The following is a 13,125-nucleotide window of genomic DNA, read 5'->3' on the forward strand; positions in this document are numbered from 1 at the left end:
GTATTTTGTCTCTCCGTGCTGCGCTCGGCACTCTGCACATGCTGATAATTTGTAGTTCTGGAGTTGCAACAACTTCGGTGGAGAAAAAAACAAAAAACAGCGAGGTGGTGACACAGTGGGCCCTGGCTGGTGAGAGAAAGAGGGGAGGGAGGGGTCATCGGGGGACTTAACGCTGACACCAACACGGGGAGACGTCCGCTTATGACGGTCAGTAATGAACAGTGAAGCTGTGAAATGAGAAAAAGGTAAAGCGTCACCTCGCATCAGGATCTAAAGGCCTCCAGGCTGGAGGGCCACTTCCTGTCGCTGGTGAATGTGTGTGTTTAGAAGGTGGTGTGGTGGTGGTGGTGGTGGTGGTGGGGGTCACACACGGAGCAACGCACCAACCAGCCTTAGAGGACTCACTTTAAAAAGATGCATGGAGTGTGTAGGGACACAGCAAGTTAAATGAAATGCTGCGTTCTTGAATAAAAGTTCAGTTCACCAAATCTACGAAAAAAACTAAATTAGCTCTGGTGCCATCTGATCATGCAGATGAGTTTTGGTTTTACTTGGCCAAGTTTGGAGACATCTGCCTTCACCACACTGTGATGAAGGTGAAGGGAACGCTGAAAAATGATTAAAAAAAATTCTCAAAACCTGTGTGTACAAAGCCATGTCTATTTGAGACCCCTTGGTCACAGCTTGTTTGAGTTTGGGAGTAACAATGCTCCGAGTAATCCCCATGACATGCCGCCAACAGATTTCATTTGGGACAATTTCTTTAATGTAAACTGGTGCCAACTAGGACATCGGTACTTGAAAACCATGGATTACAGAGGAAATTACTCATATCTAGTGTTGGGGTGGTAACAAATCTTAAAGACGGATCTCTCAGAACCTGGACAAATAAAATCAAAACAAACTGACCATCTTGCGAGGCGTCACACCATCATGTGAAGGGTCACAAGATGACTAAGGGAAAGAAAAGTTATTTCACACAAAATAATGTTTAGTTTTTCCTAACTTGAATATTGAATACTTTTTATCTCATCAGTCCATAAAAACATTAAAAACAAGCAAGACAGACCAGGCTTTGGTTATAACCTGTAATCACAAGCAGTGGCTTCACTTTACAGGGCCACAAGCCAAAAAGGCCAGGAGCCACTGCATTAATAACTACAGGCCATCTGGAGATGGGATCACACCAGCAGCGACGCCAAATCCAAGCTACTTCCGACCACACACATCTTCAATTTTGATTCCAACTACACACCTGTAACGTGTCCTGATAGCACGACATTGTCCACAGGCAGACATTTAAAAACACTCACCAGGTGAAAACAATAGCACACTTTAAGTATCCAGCCAATCACCATCACTGTCATCCCTCATCATCCAGACATACAGGCCCGATAGCTGCACACATAATCATGTAAAGAAGAAGAGCTGGTTACTCTTCACGTGACGCCACATTACCATAACAACCCTGCACTAATAAATCCTCCCCTCAAATAGAAACCCCGACACGCCACAGATATACAGAGCGGTATGCAGATAGGTGCAAAGCTTTTACCCTGCATGCACTTTTAGCTCAAATATGCTCCACAGAGAGCAGTATTTGCACACATATAGCAGCGCTCGTCTATGGAGAGTGCCCCTTCTGCAGCTGCAGCCATTGGAGCTGAGCATTCAGAGGTTCACTGGTCCGGAATACATTTGCAGAGGGGAAGATGGGCGAGAGAGAGGGATACCCGCACGGACTCCATTACATCCATTACATCAGAGACACGCAGAAGACGAGTGTAGGCCACTGGACTCCACACTCATCTACTCATCTACTCATCCTCTCTCTGCCTTATGCTGCCAGATGAAAGAGAGGAAGGAGGGGAGGAGAATCAAAAGTAAGGGGGAAGACGTGGAGGAGGCAGAGATCGAGGCGGGGAGGGGTCAGCTACGCTCCTGAGGGGGGGGGGGGCACACTGACTGCCCGAGAGCCACGTCTCCATGGCAACGTGTGGCCCCGGCCTGGGTCCCGGGGAGAGAGTGGAAGTGACGGCGGCGATCTGTGTGCCTTTCCGTCTGGCTCATTATGTGGGGAATGAAGTGAAACAGCCGGGGGGGGCATTTGTTCTGCGTGGACTACCCCTCAGCTGCCAAGCGTCTGTCTATTTATAGAAATGAAATGAAAGAGAGAGAGAGAGAGAGAGAGAGAGACTGACAAGAAAAAGCACAGAGGCCATTTCCCCGCTCACCTCCCTCCCTCCGTGCACAAGGAGTCTATTTTTTGTTGTTTGAGTCAGTTAGTCAGTAGATGCAGTGAAGGTTAAAGCTCCACTGACCACAGCTTCATCCGGGACCGCAGATTGATAAAGAAAAAGATACACAGCTACTGTACATTAGGGCTGCACCAAAGGATTGTTTCTGTATTATTGATCTCAATTAGTTTAACCAATTAATCATCAGATAATGTCGAAAAAGAACATCACAACTCCCAACATTCCAATGTGACGTCTTCAACTTTCTTGTTTTGTTTCACTAAGAGTTTAAAAAAACCAAAGATATTCCATTTACAATGATTAAAACAGAACAAAGCATCAGATCACCACATCTGTGGATTTGGACCCAGCAAATTATCATTATTATTATTCCACTTAGTAAATGATTTTAAATGATCAAACTGGACGGATTGGGTCCATTATCCAACTCGATGTTTAAATGAATCAACTGATTAGTGTACAGTGCTAAATAACTGACTACACACATTTGTAGCATACAAACTCTTGAAATCATTATTGCTACACACAAACTATTCCATCATGGTGCGCCTCACACTGTTTATGGACCAAGAAAGCTGCTTCAAACAGTGAACAGTTTCATAGTGGGAGTTGAGAACCAACTACAGCACTAAAACAGGAGGTTTTCACCACTATTGGACCGAGAGGTGAGTTTTAGAAATAGACTGATATATCAGCTTACGGCAGATATGACCATATTGGTTGTTGTTGACCGACGATGCTAAAAAGTAATATAATGTTCAGGGATGCCAAAAACAAGTTTAAGGGGACTCATGCTACAATTCTTGATTACATAGGTTTCCTTTAAATTCTATGCATGTGATGGCTATCTGAATCCAACTCCGCCAACAACGATGTGAATGAGTACTAGTGAGTAGTATCTAGAGTGGAAACTACACAATGTAGATGCATTAAACAGAGTGTTGATAAAACCATAAACATGGTCTAAACAGGGTTTGATTTCCTGTATATAATATTAGGGATTAGAACTTTAAAGATCAGATAAAAAACAATTCCATAACAGGAGTGCATCTTCAGCGGTGCTGCATTAGTGGGTGCATCTTGAAAGTCATTAATTTTCGGACAATCTCACCTTTTCTGCCTGTGCTTTTAAATCAAACTGCTTTTCTTTGACAGTTTGTTGGTTTACAAAAGAAGATCATCACATTAGAGAAGAAATAAATACCTAAACGTTGGGTTATCAACCTGGTTTGAGGATTCACTGGGGGATCCTCAGTCCATTCACAGAATCCAAGATTGAGCGTTTCCCTCATGGAACTGAATAATCATGTCTGTAATCTTCCCGTGAGATCGCACCAGTGGTAATTAATCTTCATCTGGAGTGTGTGAGAGTGTGTGTTTGGGAGGAAGAATATTTCATTCATCAACGGCCAAAAAGACTGAGAGATGACTGGTTCTTCTGCCGAGTGTTTCCACATCAGATCTGTGAAGATCTGGCAGCAGTGAAGCCAACTCGCAGGGCCGCAAAATATCTGACTGATGCAGGGGCCCTGGAGCTGGAAGGGGCCCCTTGATATGCAAGAGACTTTCATAGTTATTCAATGTTTGAACCAGCTACATGGTTCCTGTTTCTAAGAGCTCATTAGTTTTCCCGCTCGTAGAACGCAGCAGTAAATATTGAATTTGATTTCCCCTCTTTTCTTAGCCATGTCCAATGAATATTTGATGACGTTTTTTTCTTCCATTTTCAAATTAAAAATTGAACAGCGCGTGAAGGGGGTTAGACCTTCCTCAAATTAGGACTCCAGCTCATGGTGCATCCCCACAGCTCCCTTACGACAGCAAGGCCCACCGGACTGACCCACTTTGACCTCCGACGACTACACCCATCTCCATAAAAGAGCCGCAGTGCACTGAAACGTATCATCTGCTCCAGCGCTCTAAAGTCTCCTTCACATGGTTGAGTAGAAGCGAGCTCTGTGGAGAAGTCGTTTAGGCGGTATGGCTTTGCACAGCTAGTGAGGGTTACGTTGGTTTGTAGTTTAAAGCGCAGTCATGTGAGCTAAATTTATGCACTAATTCCTCCCAACAAATCATCATATACCTTGGAACTACTTTATTCCAAAGAAATAGTCCCTATGAGAGCCGATGAGTGTTTTGGTATTATCTAGAAGTCCAACACATCAAACTCACTGTGCGTTCCCAATACACATACTACCACACTATTTAGTATGATTGAAAAATATTTAGTATTTCCCCAATACCAACGTGTTCTCAGTTTGTATGACATCTTAACAAAAAGTTACACATTTTTGGGGTGAATTTTCTTATAAAAGCCAGCAAAACGTGTCAATTTCAGTTATACGCATAAATAAACTTCTGTCTTCACAGGAAACAATTCAGTTATGTTTAGGAAAATGTATCGTTTGGGTTAAAAGAACTACGTTAGTACCATTACTGAAGTATGCAAGGTATGTGACAAATAAATCAAACGCTGACTTCGCAGTTTGTTGGACTCGTCTGACCGATAAATAGCACGTCAAATGCATTATAGCAAAAACACCTGGATGTTCTCCTACGGATGCAGCAGATATACGAGTAAGAGGGTCAAGGTTCATGTTATGAGGAAGTAGTATGTCCCAGTTGAATGCATTCTTCATGCTACAGTATGTACTTTGTAAGGGCAGCTGCAGTTCTTGCTAAAAGGAAAAAGTAAAAACTATGCAATTTGGAGTTCAGCTTCAGTATTTCTACTTCCCCAGTTAAAAACAGCGGCATCCTCGCTGCAGTTTTGATATTTCAGAAATCAGAAACAGCCCGGGGTCAGGCCTGTGGAGCCTCCAGAATAAGTGTGTGATTGACATCTAAGATTACAGATAGACCAACATGTGACCGCACTAAATTTAGAGTGGCCTCTCGTAAACAGAAGGTTACACCGCACGGTTTAACAACACACAGAACGACAAAGGTTAGATCTGATCTGCAGATTCTGTGACAAATTACATCATTTACAGCTCGGCCCGAAACTCTTAACAACCAGGACGACGAATATTTCCATCAGTACCACCTGTGCATGAAAAAAACTAAACATAATCCTCACATATGAGCTGTTGTTTGTGTCCCGTAAAGTCCCGAGCCAGAGAAACACTCGGTATTACAGACTCAAAAAACATGAACATAAAAAATGTGATTATAGAAAATGTATCCCAGGACATTTTCTTCTCCACCTGAAGAATATTCATTACCTCCTATTTCACGATCTGAACGGGGTGAGGCAGTACATACATTATCTGTCAGTCACCCAAACATAACTTGCATACAAGTCTTGCAGCAAAAATCATGTTATTTTGCTTTGTAGAACAAAAAACAAAAAACAAAAAATGTGAAAAAAAAAAAAGGTAATACGATTTCCATTCTAAATGTAATAAATCCAGCGCGTTGCAAAAATAATAACTGTCAGAGAAACAGATTACTGTCGAGACCTATGAAGCCTGAGGAAAGGCTGGACCGTTGTGTTATTTATTCTTTTATACTTTCAACTGGTAAATCAATGCGATTTAAACATAGACAAGCTTCTCTCAAAAAAATAAAATAAAAGTAACAATTTGGATCAATAGAACATAATTTATTGAGACACGGAAATCATACACAGACATATTATTTCCTTTCCTAGTATCCGTGTGAAATGTAAGGTGCAGCAGCTCACAGATGTGCCACCTGCTGGTTGATTATATAACAAACTCCTGATCAGAGTGGAGAATAACCAACAGGTGACTTTATACTTTATACTACTTCCAAAATCATCATTGCATCCACTTGTGTGTCCAGTAGAGACCCGACTTGTTACAAAGAATGAGCAAAGTTCAACACAAACCAACACCACACAAAGTCCAGTCCACACCCAGAAGCTGCAGCGCTGGGTGAAGCTGGGTGAAGCTGGGTGAAGCTGGGTCTCAGCGGCATCGCCACAAGACTCCGTCCATTATGTTCTGCTCCGTCCTGCTGCAGGTGTGTGAGTGTTCAGTCCGCTCCACCTGGCCTCTCCTGGTCCTCAGTCCTTTTCCTATTTATCCTGGCTGGTGCGCTGCTGCTCCTGGTACTCCCTGGAGTCCTCCCAGGGACGAGGACCACGGATGTTTTTCCACTCCTCCATATTCACCTGCTTCATCTTCTGCAGGAAGGACAAAAAAAAAAACAGAAGATGAGGATAAAAACTTCAGGATGCAAATAATTCAATATTGGACCTGATAAGATGAAACTCTGAACTCATTTGCTCCATTGCATGAACACAAGATGTGCTTTGAAATCACCAGATGTAGAGAATTCATACCATCTGCGTGGACACACAGGTGAAAGGAGGCAAGAATTAAGCAGCCAGAAAGCTTCCTCAGAACAGCTTGTTGGGAGTTTGTCAGATTTGGGAATGTAATAATCTTTCTGAAGTTGGATTAGTAGAACCACAACCTTCTGATCGGAGAATCCAACATTCACACCCACCTGAGTGTTCAGTTATTTAAACTGCCAGGGTGACTCTATGAGGGACGGCTTTACACTTCTAGCTTTATTTTTATTTTTTTTAAACGTATATTGTTTAAACACCAGACTCTTTCACCTACTCTCCCTCAGGGTGCCCAGCCTTCTGACTCCTTACCTCGTACTCCTCCTCCAGTATGACTGACTGCTTCTCCACGTTCACTTTGGCCTCCAGTGAAGGATCCAGCTGAGAGAGAGAAAGGAGAATAAATGTCATGATACAGAGCTCCCTGATAGAAAGTCATGAATTCACAACAAAAAATGAAAACAAAAGGAAAGAGATGAAGAGAAGACAGTCATCTTTGTTTGAGAGATGGATTTGGATGGCAGCAAAATACAAACAAAGTTATCGTGTGAAGTTAAGTAAAATGGAAACAGTTTGAGGGGTTTGTATAGCGTCTACCACTCCTCTTCTTTGTGTGTTATTTCTTTAAATGTATGAATTTAGTTTAGTAAAAGGACAAAAATGATGTGTCAGAGGGTTTTTGGGAGAGAGAGTCCGATGGAGCTATCTGGGTTTTGCAATTCAAATTGATTTTGCCCGAGAATAGGACTGAAATGAATCCCATTCTGAATCATTACTTTTAATGAGTTCTAATATTTCACAGCAATAATGCCGCGGTTACTCGGGTGACTGATGAGTTTCATAATTCCATGATTGATTTTTAATTAGACCTACATTACTACAGCAAATAAATAATATATATATAGAATATTTTGCAGCCTTCAGACGGGGGGGTGAATTAATAGCCCAGGTAATTAGTTTGATACCTGCTATGGAGGTGTTATTAGATTTTTTTTTTTTTTTCAACTGCCACAAGACTGAACCTCAACAAACAAAGTGGGGAGCATCAAAACCTGGACAGGGAGGACAAAGGGCCTGGAGGTTCATCTCCTCCTCCTCCAGGCCAAATGAGAGTGTTCAAGAGAAAATACTAATTGGATCATACAGCGACTTAACCCTCACACAGGGGTTTGTAATGCATTAAGCCGGTGAATATCTTCGAGAACAAACTAATGGAATGGTCTGATACGAAGCTCCAAGTAGGAAGAGCATTGAGTTACACACACACACACACACACGCACACACACACACACACACACACACACACACACACACACACACACACACACACGCACACAATCGTTGCTCCACAGGGTCTGAGAGCGGAGAGGCCACAGGGGGCCGCCGCAGGGCCGCCCTGTCAGAGGAGAGTGTGTGGGGGCAGCTGCACAGGCTCGCTGCCCCCCTCCTCCGCCGCCGCCAGCCGCAGTCTAGTGCCGCCTCACATGGACGGTAACAAGAAAAAGATGATGCCCCCCCGCCATCTGGCTCGCACAGCCACATGACATGCATCGGCGTTTGTCAGAGTAAAAAAATGGCACATTTGCAGCCAGCTCATCAGAGTGTGATGCCTTCTAATAAAAGGGCTGGTCTTCTGTCATTGTAATGAATTGTGTGCGTGTGTCATTGAATGAATTATGAGAGCTTGTTCTCACTTATTGCTCTTGTATTGACTCGTTAAACGCATTAGAAAGGCCTGTCAGTGCTGTGTGCCTGCAGTGTGTGCAGTGATGGATAGACAATGCGTCCGACGATAAATAAGCCAAAAATCAACCACACAGCACTTGGAAATCCCAGCATTCCTCACTGACAGTCCCGAACATCTCTGTGAGTGCTATTTTTACACTGTCCTCCTTCGATAAAGTCCTGATCCTCATGTGCAATTATGTGTCTCACCACTAGGAGGAGTCATTGTACACTGCCTGGACAGAGACAGTGTCTTTTGACCAGTGAAGTAATTGTCCACTGCATTCTTGGTTGGAACATGAGAAACATAACCTACCGCCACATTTGTCACAAGCTGCTCTCCATCGTTAAGGTGTAATGTAAGAGGTAATTTACTACAAACCCTTTTTCTGATCTTCTGGGAATCGTACCGAATTTGTGTAAACTCTCGCAGGCCGAAGGAACCTCCAACTACGAGCATCTGAGAAAACATCAAGTACATATGGTTAGTTCATTTAAAAGTATTTCGTTAAGTGATGTTGGGGCATTGCAACTGAATGAAGTGTGTAAGGGGTTTGTTTTGAATAATGTGCACATGACATCACAGTAACACTAGTGCCCAGTTACAGATGGCATTAATTAAAAGCATTAAGTATCCTAAAACATGATTCTTTAGCCCAAACGATGCAGTACATTTTAACATCTCCTCAATTTACTGTACAGCCTTCAAAATGAGCTTAAAGAAGAAAAAACACCCATCTAAAATACTTTTAACAAAACCTGAACATTTCTACCTTCATAAAAGGTAGGGTTTATCGCAGGGATGACATAGTTTGAGCAACCAATTCTTTTTTTCACACCACGTTGTTATAAAGGGGAGTTAGACGTCTTCCATAAAGCCTTAATGCTGTTGACAAACCACTTTCAGAGTCGAGAAAATGTATCCAGATAAGATAAAGACTGTTTTAACACAGTTTCAGATTGGAGAAAACTTTACTGTTTTTGAAAAACACAAAAATACAATTTCAAATCTCTACCGTCTCTGGGTTAATCTAGTCAAGGTCTGATGAAGTGTTTTTTGATAACCATCTGTTCTGATGCAAAGATATAGTAATATCATCCTTTTTGTGTTTTCACAAGTAACATAAACAAAAGCAGATACTGTACTTTATTATTTTAATGGAGTCTACTTGTCATTTTATTGCTTTCATAAATAAAAGGTTTCACAAATCTGAAAGTGGTTTTTAAACAACGTAAAGTCTTTACCCAGGATGTCTTAAAACCTTTCCTAACAAAAAGTTGTGCAAAAGACTTCGAATCGTTTGCTCAACATTGTCAACTTAAGCGTGGTGGAGGGCTGTTATTAACATTTGACTGCAACCGCTTTAGTTGAATGTGTTTATAGAAAAACTGGCAACTTAAGTGTGTGAATAAAGTTCTATTGATTTGAAGCTATTAGACATGCACAGGTTGCCACAGCAAATACATCCTGGTGCTCATCAGTGCAGTTTCATAAGTCTCTACAGTGCCATAGTTAACCTCTACTTTAACCTTAAGCACTTACTCCTAAACTTCCATTAAACAAGATCATCTTTATATGCAAAACTCAAAGCTAGATATGAAGAGAGGAACAGAAACAGCACTACTGATGCACTGTACTCTGAAACAAGGATCCAGACAGTAAAAAGAGAAATAACCTTTATAGACTGTATTATTTTGAACAGTAAATTGACAGAATAAGTGGCTGTAACGTTTGACAGCAGCCTTATGTATAACTGCTAACTAGCTAGCACAAGTGTTAGCTGACCAGCTTATGAAAGGCTAGTAAAGAGTGTAAAGTATTAAGTGACATGAAATATTAATGTGCTGAAACGTAAAACAGAAGGTACTCACGAGCATAGGGATTCCATATTTGATTGTTTTGTTTTTCTGCAAAGCCTTTAAGTTAAACATGACTTTTCTCTCCAGCTAGAAATCCATTTTATAGACGAGCAGGTCAAATCCTGGATGCACTTCCTGTATCGGTCCGACGCACTAAAATGTCCGGAGAGTTGTGAAGACGCGAACAAAGGTTCCTGTGTGTGTGTCTCAGTGATGGCGATGAGAAATGTTTTTTTTTATATATATATATCAAGAACCAGCAAAATATATAAAAAATATAAAAGATACATTTAAAAACTTCTCTTGTTGTTGCTGATTTCTCCTAGTGCTATTTTATTTTCGCACGGTTCTTTAATTGTGTCTCTCTAACACTAGCACTGTCTTAAACTTAATACTTTGGCGTCCTAGCATGTGTTACAACGAGCAAATACCCTCCACACCCCTCATGGCCGTTTTAGATTAATTAGAGCATTTTTAATATTTCCATACCATCTCTGCAGCCGCTGGTTTCAGTCCACACTGCTGCTGACCCATTCAGGTGTTTCCTCTTAATTGGCCCGAGTAGAGCTTTGCAGTGAGTGCATGAGCTCCCTTTAATGGTGGGACCAAGGCAGGAAACTGCCTCATACCACAGGCTCATTATGTGGCAATCAATTGTTTTTTGTAACTTAAATCATTACAATTTTTTTTGAGAGGCCAAAACCTAAAGTCTAGTTTGTGTATGAGACTCTTAACCACTATCTAAAGACTAAAAAAAAAAAAGTAACTTTGGTATGGTTTAAAAAAATGTGATATTACATGTCTGTCCTGCAGAAAATGAAAAATCTTGCACAGACTCTGGTTGGTTAACACATAATCCTTCCTCACCATAATCATAAACGCCTTAACAGAATTAAGTCATGAACGAAGAAAATGCCCCCACAGATTTAACTCAGAAGAATGAATAAACCTGGGCACAGCACACCATCACCTCCATCTTCAGCATAACACACACACCTGCAGCATAATAAAGTCCACATTATGCAGGTAATCACTAACTTTATGTGGGAGTATTTTGGCCCCCATTATCATTTTAATGAGTGTGGGTTCTGTTCTTTATTGCTTCTCCAGGGACAAAGAGATATATAAATACATCCTCCAGTTTTATGATATAGGCATTTACTTTTCAGAGAGTCAGCTTAATGCACAAACTGTCAAAGTATATCCATTAAAATCATAAGTGGTCCCTGTAGCAAACAGAGAATAAGAAAAGAAAGTATAGCAATTTTGTCTTTATTACAATTTTTGTCTCTTATTTTCAATCAGGTGAAGAAAAATACCTTTTTTTTTTTGTTCAGTATAATAAAATATGTTAACTTTATTCATTTTATGAAGAAAAACAATGACAACAAGAAAAATAAAAACAGAAAACAAATGTTTTTTTTTCTCTCTCCCTCTTTGTAAACCTGGAGAGCTGCTGCATTGCGTGGGAAGCAAATACAACGGAGACAGAGTGTGAGGAGCAACGAGGAGGCTGGAGAGGTGGGAGGAGGAGGAGAGGTGGGAGGGGGAGGAGGAGGAGGAGGAGGAGCAGGAGGAGGAGGAGCAGGAGCAGGAGGAGCAGGAGACAGATGATAATGACAAAAAGATAAGGCCAGAGACATACAAAAAATGAGCGTAGTAGGACAGGAGTTATGGTGATGGGGAGCAGTCGGAGGAACGTGGCGGTGATCAGAGCAGGTAGGCTGGTGGTCCCGAGTCAGGACGACTGACAGAGTGTTCAGAGGTCGCTCTCTCCGTACAGAGCGGTAGAGAACGACATGTAGTCGAGGGCTCCGGGCACGCCGTCGGGGCCGGTGTAGGGGGCCATGCGGGCCATGCAGTACTCCGCCTGGTCCGGAGGCAGCTCCCGGAGCAGCTCGTCGGCTAAAATGTAGTTCTGTCAAGGATGAGAAGAATTGAATTTCATTATTTATATGTTAGAATAGCAGCTGTATGCTATCAATACATTCTATATTCAGATGTAGTAGATGGTGAGAATGTGGGGAAATAAAATTAGCTTAACAGAAAGAGCAAGTGTCTGATTTTAGAAGTATTTTTGATATATGAATATTTATATGTTGACATTGAATTTAAAAGACTCTCTGTTATGTGTCTGCAGTTGAATGCAGCTTTCAGACACTTTCAGCTCATTTTAAGGTCAAGCCAATTGTAGAGTGCTGGAATAAAAGAGTGGGATGTAAAGAAAATCAAACATCCAGCAAGTCAAAGAGATATAAATAGAATTTTTCAAGGTAACAAGGAACCAAAGTCCAATAAGACGTCCATGCTGCACCATTTCTGTTGGATGTGGAACATCAAGAATGTAGAATTGGGTTCTTATTTCTGTCCTCTAGTGGTCGTAAATACATTTCTGTAGGATATTAGTGACTTAATGAATAATGTAAGAGTTTACTGGCTTTATGAGCTCCTTTTTTTGGGTGGTTTCTGGCTTTTATATCCCTTGGTTGTCAAGTGACAGTGGAAACAAGATGCTAAAACAGAACATATTATCACCAAACAGCAAAAAAGTGGCCTTTTTACAAATCTAGCAGACACAGCGCAACATTAGCTTTTATTTAGAGTCGTGTTTCTGGACCCTTGTTGAATGTAAGTCTAATATTCACTCTACTTTTAGCTCTGTTTGGTTCTCCAACAACTCCTGAGGGGAATATCTGAGTCTTTAGCTGCTACAGCTGCTTTTTACTTCCAAAACGACACGGATGAGAGCAGTGAGAGTAAAATAAAACAGGAAAGTTCAGTGGAAAACCAAATAATGAGTTGAAAAATGCGAAAAAGCTCTGTAGAGCTCAATAGTTTCACATGTAAGTAGTCGTGCAATCCATTGCTAATACAAAAATATTGATTTATATTGGCTTTAAATGCACTGCTTTCTGTATTTTCATTTTTTCTTCTCTTCTCTGCTACCCTAAAAGTGTATTAAA

General features: G+C 41.3%; 2 protein-coding genes across 5 annotated transcripts in view; both read right to left on the reverse strand.

Annotated features, from left to right (window-relative positions):
* Positions 1 to 5,838: 5,838 nt before the first annotated feature.
* Positions 5,839 to 10,752, reverse strand: LOC129103193 (cytochrome c oxidase assembly protein COX16 homolog, mitochondrial). Of its 2 annotated transcripts, none has more exons than XM_054613522.1 (4): positions 10,652 to 10,752; positions 8,685 to 8,762; positions 6,889 to 6,957; positions 5,839 to 6,408 (listed from the first exon to the last, which is right to left on the reverse strand). In XM_054613522.1, the coding sequence occupies exons 1-4, from the start codon at positions 10,694 to 10,696 to the stop codon at positions 6,301 to 6,303; spliced, it is 300 nt and encodes a 99-aa protein (XP_054469497.1). In that variant the 5' UTR covers positions 10,697 to 10,752; the 3' UTR covers positions 5,839 to 6,300. The 2 variants fall into 2 exon arrangements, with proteins under 2 accessions (XP_054469497.1, XP_054469496.1); XM_054613521.1 differs by lacking the exon at positions 10,652 to 10,752 and adding an exon at positions 10,175 to 10,306.
* A 666-nt stretch (positions 10,753 to 11,418) lies between these two features.
* actn1 (actinin, alpha 1) overlaps positions 11,419 to 13,125 on the reverse strand; it is a 58,216-nt gene continuing 56,509 nt past the window's right edge. For all 3 annotated transcript variants that reach the window (XM_054613475.1, XM_054613478.1, XM_054613477.1), the window contains one exon: positions 11,419 to 12,080. In XM_054613475.1, coding sequence (XP_054469450.1) covers positions 11,922 to 12,080 — 159 coding nt within the window. In that variant the 3' untranslated portion in view covers positions 11,419 to 11,921. The remainder of the gene's footprint in view (positions 12,081 to 13,125) is intronic.

The sequence above is a fragment of the Anoplopoma fimbria genome, chromosome 15 (assembly GCF_027596085.1).
Source record: "Anoplopoma fimbria isolate UVic2021 breed Golden Eagle Sablefish chromosome 15, Afim_UVic_2022, whole genome shotgun sequence".
NCBI lineage: Eukaryota > Metazoa > Chordata > Actinopteri > Perciformes > Anoplopomatidae > Anoplopoma > Anoplopoma fimbria.

Excerpts from the sequence above, each read along its gene's own strand:
- LOC129103193 (XM_054613521.1), bottom strand. The coding sequence starts at position 10,234 with ATGTTTAACTTAAAGGCTTTGCAGAAAAACAAAACAATCAAATATGGA. Across the intron at positions 6,958-8,684 it reads CCCAGAAGATCAGAAAAAGG|CTGGATCCTTCACTGGAGGC; the intron begins GTTTGTAGTAAA and ends TCTCTCTCTCAG. Across the intron at positions 6,409-6,888 it reads TACTGGAGGAGGAGTACGAG|AAGATGAAGCAGGTGAATAT; the intron begins GTAAGGAGTCAG and ends TCCTTCCTGCAG.